Genomic DNA, 16,226 nt, shown 5'->3' with positions numbered 1-16,226 from the left:
GCATCACTATCCTCTCTCCACACGCTGTCAGGCAGGATCCGCACTTGTTACAGTACAGCATCACTATCCTCTCTCCACACGCTGTCAGGCAGGATCCGCACTTGTTACAGTACAGCATCACTATCCTCTCTCCACACGCTGTCAGGCAGGATCCGCACTTGTTACAGTACAGCATCACTATCCTCTCTCCACACGCTGGCAGGCAGGATCTGCACTAGTTACAGTACAGCATAACTATCATCTCTCCACACGCTGGCAGGCAGGATCTGCACTTGTTACAGTACAGCATCACTATCCTCTCCACACGCTGTCAGGCAGGATCCGCACTTGTTACAGTACAGCATCACTATCCTCTCTCCACACGCTGGCAGGCAGGATCCGCACTAGTTACAGTACAGCATCACTATCCTCTCTCCACACGCTGTCAGGCAGGATCCGCACTTGTTACAGTACAGCATCACTATCCTCTCTCCACACGCTGGCAGGCAGGATCCGCACTAGTTACAGTACAGCATTACTATCATCCTCCACACGCTGGCAGGCAGGACCTGCGCTTGTTACAGTACAGCATCACTATTATCCTCCACACGCTGTCAGGCAGGATCCGCACTAGTTACAGTACAGCATCACTATCATCTCTCCACACGCTGTCAGGCAGGATCCGCACTAGTTACAGTACAGCATCACTATCATCCTCCACACGCTGGCAGGCAGGACCTGCACTTGTTACAGTACAGCATCACTATCATCCTCCACACGCTGGCAGGCAGGATCTGCACTAGTTACAGTACAGCAACACTATCCTCGCTCCACACGCTGGCAGGCAGGATCTGCACTTGTTACAGTACAGCATCACTATCCTCTCTCCACACGCTGTCAGGCAGGATCTGCACTTGTTACAGTACAGCATCACTATCCTCTCTCCACACGCTGTCAGGCAGGACCTGCACTTGTTACAGTACAGCATCACTATCATCCTCCACACGCTGGCAGGCAGGACCTGCGCTAGTTACAGTACAGCATCACTATCATCCTCCACACGCTGGCAGGCAGGACCTGCACTTGTTACAGTACAGCATCACTATCATCCTCCACACGCTGGCAGGCAGGATCCGCACTAGTTACAGTACAGCATCACTATCCTCGCTCCACACGCTGGCAGGCATGATCCGCACTTGTTACAGTACAGCATCACTATCCTCTCTCCACACGCTGGCAGGCAGGACCTGCGCTTGTTACAGTACAGCATCACTATCCTCTCTCCACACGCTGTCAGGCAGGATCCGCACTTGTTACAGTACAGCATCACTATCCTCTCTCCACACGCTGGCAGGCAGGATCCGCACTAGTTACAGTACAGCATCACTATCCTCTCTCCACACGCTGGCAGGCAGGACCCGCACTAGTTACAGTACAGCATCACTATCATCCTCCACACGCTGGCAGGCAGGATCCGCACTAGTTACAGTACAGCATCACTATCCTCTCTCCACACGCTGGCAGGCAGGATCCGCACTAGTTACAGTACAGCATCACTATCCTCTCTCCACACGCTGGCAGGCAGGACCCGCACTAGTTACAGTACAGCATAACTAGCCGTCTTGTCTTACTGGTGTTATGAGTCAGTTCTGTACAATTCATTGGGGAAGTCTTTAATGATTTATTGAGAATGTTCTGTACTATTACAAATGTCATATGATGGATTTATTCATATTCTGCTGTAATTTTTTTTTTTTACACAGAGATTTAGAAACTTAACATTTTGAGTTATTGGAGTCACAAACTCCCCATTGTTAGAAAACAACCAGCTATAGACTTTATTGGTTAATAAAAATTTAATATTAATATAGTAATATATATCTATTGTGCCGATACAGGGGAAACGGTTACCCACTGGTTTCTCTTAAGAAATTATTTGCAAAAGAGAAGTTCCATCAAGATGGTGAAAAAGTATCATTCCTAGTTTATTGGCTCTTTGTTTTGTTTTTTTAATGCTTAGCCAGCGCAGCGGTCATAAATCCGCGAGCATCAAGTGTTTCTCCTGATTGGATGTGGTGTCGTTGGCCGGAATTGAGTAGGAGATGTTGTATTTTCTTTTCCTCCCTCTAGAGGCATACTTTGTACCAGAACATCTAATCTTGTGGCTGGCGCAGAGCGAGTATTACGCCTGACTTGTGCGAATCACATTCTGTACGGGAAAATGAAGGCAGTTTCTGACAGATCTCTTACACCCAGCAGGGGTCTGTGGCGATGACGATAGTTATGGCGGATGGCATAAAATGAATGGTCATCCCTCTTGCAGATGCACGTACCCCCGTATTAGCTGAGTGGAATCTCACATTAACATAAGGTAGTAAATCCGGCTGTCCGCATCCATAGCCACTTTGCGTGTGAACCAGAATCGGCCTCATGATGTCTGCATTCCCTGATCTCGGGTGTGTCCGCACTATAACCTTCCGTCAAACCTCCAGCTCTTGCTTCAGTACAGGACCCCCAAACAACCCTCCCGCCCGCTCATACATCATCCTGGTTTTCTCTCCTGGTTTAGTTACAGTCTTGCTGTCTTTATCAGTGTGTCTCTTCTCGGGAACTTCACTGTCTGTGTTGAAATTCAGGATAATGTATCAGATATTGAACATATGTTTTTGTTTTTTAAATACATTCCATTACGGCACTTCTGCACTACACGTACTCCAATCTCCTTGCATTGTCCTCAATCTGTCGTCTTACCTTGTTTTGCTAATGCCCCCATTAAGGATCTTCCTTTGTTGGCCTGGGAACTTTGGGGAGTCCCTATAGCCTGAAACATGATCCCGTGTCGGGTTTAAAGTTCCACTTTCTCCTCTTATATTCATTTATGTGAAAACACCAGCAACGTTTTGTTGTGACCCTATCTCACAATTACAGCACAATCTTTGCCTCTTTTCTGGCGCCGATGTGGACTAGATTGGGAGGATCTGGTTTAATCATAAATTGGAGTATATCCCATGTGCTAATATTCTGCATAGGTCTTCTGCATTCGGTTCCCCTTGGTTGGAACAATACTGCATGTCATTGTTTGGCCCCTTCCTTATGGTCTCCTAGCATTTGACTCTCAGTGTCCAGGTCCCCCGCATACTGATTTGTATTCTCACTATTTTTTAATTACTGTTATTTGATTAAAACTGTATTTTTTACACTGAATGACATTCCTCCAGAGCTCTGCTCTCCCTTACCCTCCCATAGGCAGGCTTTGTGCTAAGGATTTGCAACACCCTATCCTGTCCTCCTGTCCTTTGGGCAGAGGTTACTTGACCTACCCACCTTCCCACGGCACTGGCTGCCCCACTCCCCAGGGCACACAATATATGGGTGGTGGTCACTGGCGTTGTCCTAGCATCTCAGGGATGAATCAGCCTTGTTTTGAATCGAAGATAGCTGATGAGGAACTGCTCTTTTTGGATACAGCAGTTTCACAGTGGCCATCTTGGATTAAAAAAAAGTCTGCCTTCCCTGGGAGCCATCTGAGATATGGGGAAGAGATGCTTTAGTAACAGGTTGGGGCTGCCTGAAGAATGTGAGGGCACACACGGCGATGACACGCCTCCTTCTTTCCTTTATGCACTCTTTATTTTAATCTGAAAAAAGTCAATAAAAAGTTTTATTTTTTGTTGGCATACTGTTATTCCCCCCCCCCCCCCATCCTATTAATTTCTCCCTTTGCATCTTTCTCCTAAAATGCAGCTGATTTGAACTTTGTTTATAAGTAGTGAGATGAAGGAGACTGGCTTTATTACATGAGTCACACTTGTACATTATGTTTTCATTATATTGCAAATTCTTTCCTGCAAGCAAGGGAAAAAAAAAACAACCCACAGATTATGTTGCGTGCAGCCTTAAAGTTTAGGGGTAGGTGTACTAAAGCCTTAAGGGCTCTACACACTGGCAGATAACGCTGAACGATATGAACGCTCTCGTTCATTAATGAACGTGAACTTGTATCGTTCAGTGTGTAGGCACCAGCGATGAACGATGCGCGGCCCCGCGCTCGTTCATCGTTGGTGCACTATCGCTTATGCATGCAGGCCAATATGGACAATCTCGTCCATATTGGAATGCACTGCTATGGAGCTGGGTGACGGGGGAGGGGAGAGTGAAGAATCTTTTTCTGAACTTTTTCATACTTTACGATTCACGTGGACTACGATTGGGACCGTTAAACTTGTCATGCGAGGGGACACGGTGCACTAATTAGGGTTCCCGGTCACGGTACGGCGAAAACGACACCCAAAAAGAGTAAAAAAAAACTCATATTGTCCTAGTTACTGTTGACCTAAGTGTGGTCGTCCTTTAATACCACAGCCTTCCAAGGCTTAGTACATCTACAGTAGTTCCCTTCAGTGACAATAGATCCCATTAACATTATCTCCCTCCCCTCAATGGTACAAGGCCCTGTTTTATAACCCCACTCCGGGTGTAGTACAGCCCTGTTTTTTGTGGTTAATCAGGCCCATATGCTACAGGGAATTGTTACCCCTTCACGATGAGAGTGACTGAGCGCTATGGGGTATATTTTACAAAATTTCTAAAATGTGGAGGTATTGCCTATAGCAACGAATACTATGTAAGCTATCTATCTTTTCTAGAATGCGTGACAAGTGATAGCTAGCATGCGATTGGTTGCAACCTGTAACACTTCTCAGTCGGGATTGGTTTGTTCCCTGGATTGGAGGTGCGTTAGTCTTGGCATGTGTGCCGCCTGTGTGATCCAGTAAATGTCCCCATTATTGGTAAGCCTTGTGACCTGCTGAATACAGAGATCCATGTCTAGTGCTGAGTAAGGTGAGTGGTGTAAGTATGCCGTCTGTTATTAGGACTATCATTTTGTTTTGTCTTTTGATGATACCTGTTAATTAGAAGACCAGACGTCTGGCTACTATAGTCTTCCCCCTTCTATCTTCACATCCAAAGTTGATGACTGACAGAGATGCTTTAACTCCCTCAACCATTGTGTGGGTGCAGGTCACATGCTGAATGTATATAGTAAAATATTAGTATATAACCCTCCATTAATATATACAGGTTGAGTCTCCCTTATCCAAAATGCTTGGGACCAGAAGTATTTTGGATATCGGATTTTTCAGTATTTTGGGATAATTGCATACGATGATGAGATATCTTGGCCATGTTACCCAAGTCAAAGCACAGAATGCAGTTATGTTTCATATACACCTTATACACACAGCCTGAAGGTCATTTTAGCTAATATTTTTAATAACTGGGCATTAAACAAAGTTTGGGTACATACACACAATTCATTTATGTTTCATATACACCTTATACCAAGGCTGGCCAAACCGGTCCTCGAGATCTACCAACAGTACATATTTTCTCTGACGTCCTAGTGGATGCTGGGAACTCCGTAAGGACCATGGGGAATAGCGGGCTCCGAAGGAGGCTGGGCACTCTAGAAAGATTTCAGACTACCTGGTGTGCACTGGCTCCTCCCACCATGACCCTCCTCCAAGCCTCAGTTAGAATTCGTGCCCGGCCGAGGTTGGATGCACACTAGGGGCTCTCCTGAGCTCTTAGAAAGAATAGACTTAGGTTTTTTATTTTCAGTGAGACCTGCTGGCAACAGGCTCACTGCAGCGAGGGACTAAGGGGAGAAGAAGCGAACTCGCCTGCTTGCAGCCGGATTGGGCTTCTTAGGCTACTGGACACCATTAGCTCCAGAGGGATCGACCGCAGGCCCAGTCCTTGGTGTTCAGTCCCGGAGCCGCGCCGCCGTCCCCCTTACAGAGCCAGAAGCAAGAAGATGGTCCGGAAAATCGGCGGCATGAAGACTGTCTTCACCAAGGTAGCGCACAGCACTGCAGCTGTGCGCCATTGCTCCTCTCACACTTCACACTCCGGTCACTGAGGGTGCAGGGCGCTGGGGGGGGGCGCCCTGAGGCAGCAATAATAACACCTTGGCTGGCTAAAATACCTCAATATATAACCCCAGAGGCTATATATGAGGTAAATACCCCTGCCAGAATTCCATAAAAAGCGGGAGAATAGGCCGCGAAAAAGGGGCGGAGCCTATCTCCTCAGCACACTGGCGCCATTTTTCCCTCACAGCTCGGCTGGAGGGAAGCTCCCTGGCTCTTCCCTGCAATATACAGTAACAGTAAGAGGGAAAAGAGAGGGGGGGCATTAAATTTGGCAGTATATATACATATATTATATGAAAAGCAGCTATTAGGGACATAACTCAGTTAGTCCCTGTATATATATAGCGCTCTGGTGTGTGCTGGCATACTCTCACTCTGTCCCCCCAAAGGGCTTTTTGTGGGTCCTGTCCTCTGTTGAGCATTCCCTGTGTGTGTGGGGTGTGTCGGTACGGCTGTGTCGACATGTTTGATGAGGATAATGAGGTGGAGGCGGAGCAGATGCATTTTGAAGGGACGTCACCCCCTGCGGGGCAGACACCCGAGTGGATGAACTTATGGAAAGAAATGAGTGCACGTATAGATTCTTTACATAAGAAATTTGACGACATGCCAAATGTGGGACAGCCGGGATCTCAGCTCGTGCCTGTCCAGGTGCCTCAGGGGTCGTCAGGGGCTCTAAAACGCCCGCTACCTCAGTTTGCAGACCCGGATGTCGACACAGATACTGATAAGTGTCGACGACGATGAGTCAAACCGAATGCCTGTCAGGGCCATTCACTGCATGATTGAGGCAATGAAAGAGGTGTTAAACATTTCTGATTTACATCCAGGTACCACAAAAAAGGGTATTATGTTTGGGGAGAAAAAACTACCCGTAGTTTTTCCCCCATCAGATGAACTAAATGAAGTGTGTGAAGAAGCGTGGCTTTTCCCTGATAAAAAATTTGTAATTCCTAAGAAGGTACTAATGGCGTTCCCTTTCCCGCCAGAGGATAGGTCACGTTGGGAAACACCACCTAGAGTGGATAAAGCGCTCACACGTTTGTCAAAAAATATTGACACACTAGACAGAGACACCATTCTGCTAACGATTGACCATATAAAAGATTCAGTCTTATATATGAGAGATGCACAGAGGGAAATTTGCCGGCTGGCATCTAAAGTAAGTGCATTGTCTATCTCTGCTAGGAGATGCTTATGGACTCGTCAGTGGACGGGAGATGCAGATTCCAAGAGGCACATGGAAGTTTTGCCTTATAAAAGGGAGGAATTATTTGGGGATGGTCTCTCCGACCTAGTTTCCACAGCAACATCTGGGAAGTCAGCATTTTTACCCCATGTTCCCTCACAGCCTAAGAAGGCGCCATTTTATCAGGTTCAGTCCTTTCGGACCCAGAAAAGCAAGCGTGGAAAAGGAGGGTCTTTTCTGTCTAGAGGCAGAGGTAGGGGAAAAAGGCTGCAACAGACAGCAGGTTCCCAGGAACAAAAGTCCTCCCCCGCTTCCTCTTCCAAGTCCGCCGCATGACGGTGGGGCTCCACAGGTGGAGCCAGGTACGGTGGGGGCCCGCCTCAGAAATTTCAGCGATCAGTGGGCTCGCTCACAGGTGGATCCCTGGATCCTTCAAGTAGTATCTCAGGGATACATGCTGGAATTCGAGGCGGCTCCACCCCACCGGTTCCTAAAATCTGCCTTGCCGATTGCTCCCTCAGACAGGGAGGCGGTGCTAGCGGCAATTCACAAGCTGTATTCCCAGCAGGTGATAATCAAGGTACCCCTACTTCAACAAGGCCGGGGTTACTATTCCACACTATTTGTGGTACCGAAGCCGGACGGTTCGGTGAGACCCATTTTAAATTTGAAATCCTTGAACATGTACATAAAAAAATTCAAGTTCAAGATGGAATCGCTCAGGGCGGTTATTGCAAGCCTGGACGAGGGGGATTACATGGTTTCCCTGGACATCAAGGATGCTTACCTGCATGTCCCCATTTACCATCCTCACCAGGAGTACCTCAGATTTGTGGTACAGGATTGCCATTACCAATTCCAGACGCTGCCGTTTGGACTCTCCACGGCACCAAGGGTATTTACCAAGGTTATGGCGGAAATGATGATACTCCTTCGAAGAAAGGGAGTTTTAATTATCCCGTACTTGGACGATCTCCTAATAAAGGCACGGTCCAAAGAACAGTTGTTGGTGGGAGTAGCACTATCTCAGGAGGTGCTACACCAGCACGGCTGGATTCTGAATATCCCAAAGTCACAGCTGGTCCCGACGACACGTCTACTGTTCCTGGGGATGATTCTGGACACAGTCCAGAAAAAAGTGTTGCTCCCGGAGGAGAAAGCCAGGGAGTTGTCTTCTCTAGTCAGAGACCTCCTGAAACCAAAACAGGTATCGGTGCATCACTGCACGCGGGTCTTGGGAAAGATGGTAGCTTCTTACGAAGCAATTCCATTCGGCAGGTTCCATGCCAGAATCTTTCAGTGGGACCTGTTGGACAAGTGGTCCGGATCGCATCTTCAGATGCATCGCTTGATAACCCTGTCTGCAAGAACCAGGGTGTCTCTTCTGTGGTGGCTGCAGAGTGCTCATCTTCTGGAGGGTCGCAGATTCGGCATTCAGGACTGGGTCCTGGTGACCACGGATGCCAGCCTGCGAGGCTGGGGGGCAGTCACAAAGGGAAGAAACTTCCAAGGACTATGGACAAGTCAGGAGACTTCCCTTCACATAAATATTCTGGAACTAAGGGCCATCTACAATGCCCTAAGTCAAGCAAAATCCCTGCTCCTACACCAGCCGGTGCTGATCCAGTCAGACAACATCACGGCAGTCGCCCATGTGAATCGACAGGGCGGCACAAGAAGCAGGATGGCAATGACAGAAGCCACAAGAATTCTCCGATGGGCGGAAAATCATGTACTAGCACTGTCAGCAGTGTTCATTCCGGGAGTGGACAACTGGGAAGCAGACTTCCTCAGCAGACACGACCTCCACCCGGGAGAGTGGGGACTTCATCCAGAAGTCTTCCAAATGATTGTACATCAGTGGGATCGTCCACAGGTGGACATGATGGCGTCCCGCCTAAACAAAAAACTAGAGAGGTATTGCGCCAGGTCAAGAGACCCTCAAGCGATAGCTGTGGACGCTCTAGTGACACCATGGGTGTACCAGTCAGTTTATGTGTTCCCTCCGCTGCCTCTCATACCAAAGGTATTGAGAATAATAAGAAAGCGAGGAGTAAACACAATTCTCGTGGTTCCGGATTGGCCAAGAAGAACATGGTACCCGGAACTTCAAGAGATGATCTCAGAGGACCCGTGGCCTCTGCCGCTAAGACAAGACCTGCTACAGCAGGGGCCCTGTCTGTTCCAAGACTTACCGCGGCTGCGTTTGACGGCATGGCGGTTGAACGCCGGATCCTGAAAAAAAAAAGGGCATTCCGGAGGAAGTCATTCCTACGCTTATTAAAGCCAGGAAAGAGGTTACAGCAAATCATTATCACCGCATATGGCGGAAATATGTTGCATGGTGTGAGGCCGAAAAGGCCCCAACTGAGGAATTTCAACTAGGTCGATTTCTGCATTTCCTGCAAGCAGGAGTGAATATGGGCCTAAAACTGGGTTCCATTAAGGTACAGATCTCGGCTCTATCGATTTTCTTTCAGAAAGAACTAGCTTCAGTACCTGAAGTTCAGACATTTGTAAAGGGAGTGCTGCATATTCAGCCCCCACATGTGCCTCCTGTGGCACCTTGGGATCTCAACGTGGTGTTGAGTTTCTTAAAATCACATTGGTTTGAACCACTAAAAACCGTGGATCTGAAATATCTCACGTGGAAGGTGGTCATGTTATTGGCCTTGGCTTCTGCCAGGCGAGTATCAGAATTGGCGGCTTTGTCTTATAAAAGCCCTTATCTGATTTTCCATATGGATAGGGCAGAATTGAGGACTCGTCCCCAGTTTCTCCCTAAGGTGGTGTCAGCGTTTCATTTGAACCAGCCTATTGTGGTGCCTGCGGCCACTAGGGACTTGGAGGACTCCAAGTTGTTAGACGTGGTCAGGGCCCTGAAAATATATGTTTTCAGGACGGCTGGAGTCAGAAAATCTGACTCGCTGTTTATCCTATATGCACCCAACAAGCTGGGTGCTCCTGCTTCTAAGCAGACTATTGCTCGTTGGATTTGTAGTACAATTCAACTTGCACATTCTGTGGCAGGCCTGCCACAGCCAAAATCTGTCAATGCCCATTCCACAAGGAAGGTGGGCTCATCTTGGGCGGCTGCCCGAGGGGTCTCGGCTTTACAACTTTGCCGAGCTGCTACTTGGTCAGGGGCAAACACGTTTGCAAAATTCTATAAATTTGATACCCTGGCTGAGGAGGACCTGGAGTTCTCTCATTCGGTGTTGCAGAGTCATCCGCACTCTCCCGCCCGTTTGGGAGCTTTGGTATAATCCCCATGGTCCTTACGGAGTTCCCAGCATCCACTAGGACGTCAGAGAAAATAAGAATTTACTCACCGGTAATTCTATTTCTCGTAGTCCGTAGTGGATGCTGGGCGCCCATCCCAAGTGCGGTTTATCTGCAATACTTGTACATAGTTATGGTTAACTAAATCGGGTTATTGTTGAGCCATCTGTTGAAAGGCTCAGTTGTTTCATACTGTTAACTGGGTTTCATATCACGAGTTGTACGGTGTGATTGGTGTGGCTGGTATGAGTCTTACCCGGGATTCAAAATCCTTCCTTATTGTGTACGCTCGTCCGGGCACGGTATCCTAACTGAGGCTTGGAGGAGGGTCATAGGGGGAGGAGCCAGTGCACACCAGGTAGTCTGAAATCTTTCTAGAGTGCCCAGCCTCCTTCGGAGCCCGCTATTCCCCATGGTCCTTACGGAGTTCCCAGCATCCACTACGGACTACGAGAAATAGAATTACCGGTGAGTAAATTCTTATTTTCCAGACCACCTACCTGTTGCACAGGTGTAGTCATTACTAATTAAGATGTGCTGCATTCATTCCTAACTGACAATTCTACAGATCTCCAGGAGGCCTGGAAAACATGCACTGTTGGTAGATCTCGAGGACCGGTTTGGCCAGCCCTGCCTTATACACATAGCCTGAAGGTCAATTAATACAATATTTTTTATAAATTTGGGTATTAAACAAAGTTTGTGTACATTGAGCCATCAGAAAACAAAGGTTTCACTAACTCACTCTCACTCACTCCAAAAATTCCGTATTTCGGAATATTCCGTATTTGGATATGGGATACTCAACCTGTATTGCCAAACTGGTATGCAAAAACGCACACACATAACCTACCTGTATGATCCCACAGGCAGGACGTACAAGCGCCACAAAGTTACTCCTTGGTAGGAAATCTATTCACTTAGGTGACGTCCGTTGTATCATTCACCCCAGTATTACACAGTTCACCAGGAGTCACGATTACTCTACAGTGGATGTGTAACACACTCCAGTCCTGAGCCTGATGTCTCGCAAGCAACTTCTTTTCTTATTATTTGGGCAGAGAGATCATTATATGAGATCATTACATGGCAGTTATAACAGTGTTGACAGTCATAATAAAGTCAACATGTCCTCACAGTGTCAAATTACAAATGCTGGCGTGTGAAATTGCCGACATTAGGGATAGGCTGCGGGACAGGATGATTAGTGTTAGGCACTAGGGGGAGGGTTAGGCTATGGGGGGGAGGGGGTTTGTGAGGGAAGGTTAGGGTTGCGCACTAGAGGGAGGGATAGGGACGGAGTTCTCACCGGAACGCTGCTCCATCAGAGGACTCCATCAGAACTGAGAGTTGGGACACGGATGACTCCTCTGGAGCCGATGCAATTGTCGGGAGCAGTTGAGTCGACACAGCCACCAGGAACGATATGTCGACATTCTCACATCATCTTTCTGTATGTTGACCCGTCGTACCCCACCATTATGCAGTGAGTGTGTATACGGTCTCATGCTGTACTTTATATAATGGCGAGAGGTTTGCAGTTACTTGTCTGTGTGTAGTAAAGCCTGAGATGATACTTGGACAGATGCGTAGCAGAATGCTGAAAATGTGTCTGGCACATGCAGATTATTATCCGAGTTATTGGCTGCGTCTCATCCGACCATCTGCTGCCAACGCACAGTCTGCGCAACATTAATAATCCGCGTTATGTTTCTGTTATTCAGAATTTATGCTCAGTTTGACCATAAACCACAATTGTATTACACATGCTGTTGTATATACAGTAAACTAGCAAAGCATATATATCTACTGTACTGTATATACTTTTTCTCCGGCGGGGTCCACATGTTATCCACAGGATAACAATGGGATATGATGAAGCGACAGCGGATTTGCACCAATCGGTCAAAGCTTTCTGGCCTCCCAGCATGCAACGGGCCCGTCCATATATCACCACCTCCTTGCTCAGGCAAATCAGTTTTTTGTTTGGTGCGGCAGGAGTCGGACCATGGTCAGAGGGCTGCTGGTTAGCAGCCCTAAGCTTTCTTATTTTATTTTTTATAGTCTTACTGTTTTTTCTGAGCAATCTTTCTAAACATCATCTTATACGTACCTTAGAAAGAGTCGCTCCAACATCTCTCCGCCGGGTCGCGACAATGCTTACCCACGAGTACAGTGCTGTTTTGGCGAGCGTCTGTGTCAGATATACTAGTAGGTCCAGCAGACGTTACCAGGCTGTGGCCGGAGCACGGGGAGAAGGTAAGGCATCGGTTCCGCTTAGAAGGGGAATACAGACAAAGCCGCACTGTTTTGGGAGGAGACTACCAAACAGTCGCTGACGCAGCTGCCACCTTGGGTGCACCAGCGCTAGGCCTTAGGGATCATAGGCTCCAGGAATAGTAAGAGGCTGCGATCCCTAGGGTTGATGTCAGCAGTGGGGAGTCAGACGCTCTCCTGGTCGCCCCTCCCCCTAATTCATGACCAGTTTTCTCCGAGTCTCCCGCCATGAAATGTTTCCCGATGTACACAAAGGTGACCCAGTCACAGCATAGGCGGCGGTGTGACTGGTGCGTCTGTGTTCACTATAGGTTCATGAAGCGGCAGTGTACACTAGTAGCGTGTGGATCCACTCTGCGTTCGCTAACGTATTGATCGGTCCTCGAAGCGAGGTGAGTCTCCCTGTATCCCACTCTGAGTACAGGTAATACAGCACTACGTCTCTATCTAACTTTTTGAGTATGAATAGTTAGATAAGTGCCTATTGCAAATGTATGCATATACATCTACTGTTTCTTTCGCAAAGCGTCTGAATACGGTAGAGCTGTTTAAACATGATTCAGTAATATGTTCTCCTACATACTTAAAATGTATTTGATGATGTGCTCATATTGCTTATTATACTAATGTATAACATGTGACTAACTGCTATTGTGATTGCTGACTTTACTATATTTTTGTCAGTTTTGTTTATTCCGATCCTCAATTACCCTAGGCGCAGACACATTCACGCCTAGGGTAATTTTGTTGAGAGCCAATTAACCTACCAGTATATTTTTGGATTGTGGGAGGAAACCTGAGTACCCGGAGGAAACCCACGCAAGTACGGGGAGAATATACAAACTCCACACAGTTGGGGCCATGGTGGGAATCGAACCCATGACCTCAGTGCTGTGAGGCAGTAATGCTAACCATAACACCATCCGTACTGCCCATTAAATGATGTCATGGATAGGAGGGTGGATGGTTTTCTAAAAAACATTTTTTTCCTGTCAGGTGAGGTCATAAGGCCAGCCATGGCTTCAGCTTGGATGGCAGAGGCAGTAGCTGCCTGAGCTGATGCATTGGAGGGGGATTTTTCAATAGCGTCTAGAGAGCAAAATTCCCATATAGCACATATTAAACAGGCTACAATGTTCTTGGAAGAAGCAGCATTGGATATGAGTACTATTGCCTCCATGGCATCAGCTTCAACAATAGTTGCTCGCAGAGCAGTTTGGCTACGTACGTGGAAAGCTGATTCAGAATCTAAGAAGGTTTTGGAATCTTTGTCCTTTTTTGGAGATATTCTTTTTGGTAAAGAATTGACAGATATTTTGGCGTCCAAAGCAGACTCCAAGAAAGTAAAGTTTCCTTCCACATACAATTTCAAACCTAAAGTTCTGGCTTTTTGATCTCGAGGAAAAGCTAAAGGTTAAAGTGATAGGCAGTCCCAATACAAAAAGTCTGGTAGGACTAAAAAGCATTGGTCTACCAGAGGACCAGTTGGGAAAACAGATGAGCCATCAGCCTGATGGTGCGGGCCTCCACCTGGGGGATCCCAGGGTGGGTGGCCGACTTCTTCAGTTTGCACAGATCTGGCAGCAGTCTACAACAGATGCCTGGATGCAGGAAGCGGTATCTCTAGGTTAAACTTTTGCCTGCAAGAAGCACCCTCCTCGAAGGCTATTTTGTACCAGCCCATCTCGGGTAGAGACGAAGGCCAGGGCTTTGCAAGAGGCAGTTCAGAAATTGCTTCAGTCAGGAGTAGTCATTCCAGTTCCTCATACACAACGAGGACAGGGTTTTTACTCCAACCTGTTTTTAGTTCAGAAGCCAAATGGGTCATTTCGGCTCATTCTCAATCTCAAAGTGCTGAACAAATACATTTGGGTACCTCGGTATCACATGGAGACTTTACGTTCCATCATTTTGGCCTTGGAGCCAGGGGATTATATGGTATCCCTGTATATACAGGATGCTTACCTACATGTTCCTATAGCATTGTCCCATCAGTGCTATCTCAGGTTTGCTATCCTCCTCCAACAGCATTTCCAGTTCCAGGCCCTACCATTTGGTTTAGCCACAGATCCCAGAGTATTTACCAAGATTATGGTGGTAATGGCAGCTTATCTCCGCCAGTAGGGGATAAGAATTTTTCCATACCTCACGACCTTTTAATCCTGGCACAGTCGCAGGAATTGCTCCTATGTCATCTGCAATAGACAATAACGTGTCTGCAGAAGCACGGGTGGCTCATAAATTGGGCAAAATCGTCTCTGGTTCCATCACAGCGGATGACTCACTTGGCTGTACTTGATTCAAGTCTTCAGAGAGTAATGTTACCTCTGAACAAGATATCCAAGGTTCAGTCAAGGATTCAGGACTTGCTACACAGTCAAAAGGTATCCATTCACGCAGCAATGCATGTTATGGGTTTGATGGTGTCAACATTCGACATGGTGGAGTATGCAAATTCCACTTGAGGCCTTTGCAGCGTCTGATTCTTGCCAAATGGAATGGGTTGTATCAGACGATAAAAACACAGACTATGGTTCTTACAATAGAAGTAAGAAGGTCATTAGCCTGGTGGCTTCAGACATCCCATCTGGACAAGTGGAGACCCTTTTGGATATTAGATTGGGAAATTCTGATGACAGATGCCAGTCTCCAGGGCTGGGGAGCAGTGTCAGGAAGATTGTGTTTCCAGGGGCAATGGACCAAGGAAGAATGTTGCCTGCTAATAAATATATTGGAACTTCGGGCCATATACATGGCATTGATTCAGGCAAAGGACATTCTTCGGGGAAAACCAGTCCAGATCCGATCGGACAATGCGACAGCAGTAGCGTACCTCAACTATCAGGGAGGAACTCGCAGCCGAAAAGCGATGAAGGAGGTAAGTCGCATACTAAAGTGGGCAGAACTTCATCATCTAGCCTTGTCCACAGTGTTCGTTCCAGGAGTCCTAAACTGGGAAGCGGACTTTCTCAGTCGACACGCCATTCAGGCAAGCGAATGGACTCTACACCCAGAGGTCTACCAGAATCTAGTAGACAAGTGGGGGTTGCCAGAGATGGATCTCATGGCGTCCCTTCTGAACAACAAAGTTCTCGCATATGGGTCAAGAACAAAGAATCCCAGAGCAATCTTTGTGGATGCCCTGTCGGTGAGATGGGACTTTCATCTGGTTTGTGTGTTTCCTCCAATCACCCTATTACCCAGGGTGGTGAGAAAGATAAAGCAAGGGAAAGGTGCCGTGCTACTAATAGCTCCGGCTTGGCCCAGAAGGCGTTGGTACACAGATCTGCAGAGAATGTCGATGGATGCTCCTCTTCTGCTCCCTCAACGTCCAGATCTACTGATGCAGGGTCCTTGTTATCACAGACATCTGGATCGACTGGCTCTTGAAACCTCTATCCTAAAGTCAAGAGGATTCTCACAACAGGTAATTGAAACTATGCTCAGAGCAAGGAAACCTTCCTCAGCTCGCATTTATCACCGAGTATGGCAAACCTATATTCATTGGTGCAGTGAACGGAAAATGGACCCTAAGTCTTTCAGAGTTTCCAGGGTCTTAACAT

General features: G+C 47.3%; 1 protein-coding gene across 4 annotated transcripts in view; it reads left to right on the top strand.

The window, feature by feature from the left end:
• NSMCE2 (NSE2 (MMS21) homolog, SMC5-SMC6 complex SUMO ligase) overlaps positions 1 to 16,226 on the top strand; it is a 461,402-nt gene that overhangs the window by 53,439 nt on the left and 391,737 nt on the right. Inside the window, exon 1 of one of the 4 annotated variants that reach the window (XM_063921300.1) lies at positions 11,723 to 11,872. The exons of the other annotated variants lie outside the window; for them this stretch is intronic. Within the exon in view, the coding sequence (XP_063777370.1) occupies positions 11,842 to 11,872 (31 nt within the window). The 5' untranslated portion in view covers positions 11,723 to 11,841. Of the gene's footprint in view, positions 1 to 11,722; positions 11,873 to 16,226 lie in introns of those variants that run through there. 4 annotated transcript variants of the gene reach the window in all.

The sequence above is a fragment of the Pseudophryne corroboree genome, chromosome 5, assembly GCF_028390025.1.
Source record: "Pseudophryne corroboree isolate aPseCor3 chromosome 5, aPseCor3.hap2, whole genome shotgun sequence".
NCBI classification, from domain to species: domain Eukaryota; kingdom Metazoa; phylum Chordata; class Amphibia; order Anura; family Myobatrachidae; genus Pseudophryne; species Pseudophryne corroboree.
This window is presented reverse-complemented; position numbering and strand designations above follow the sequence as displayed.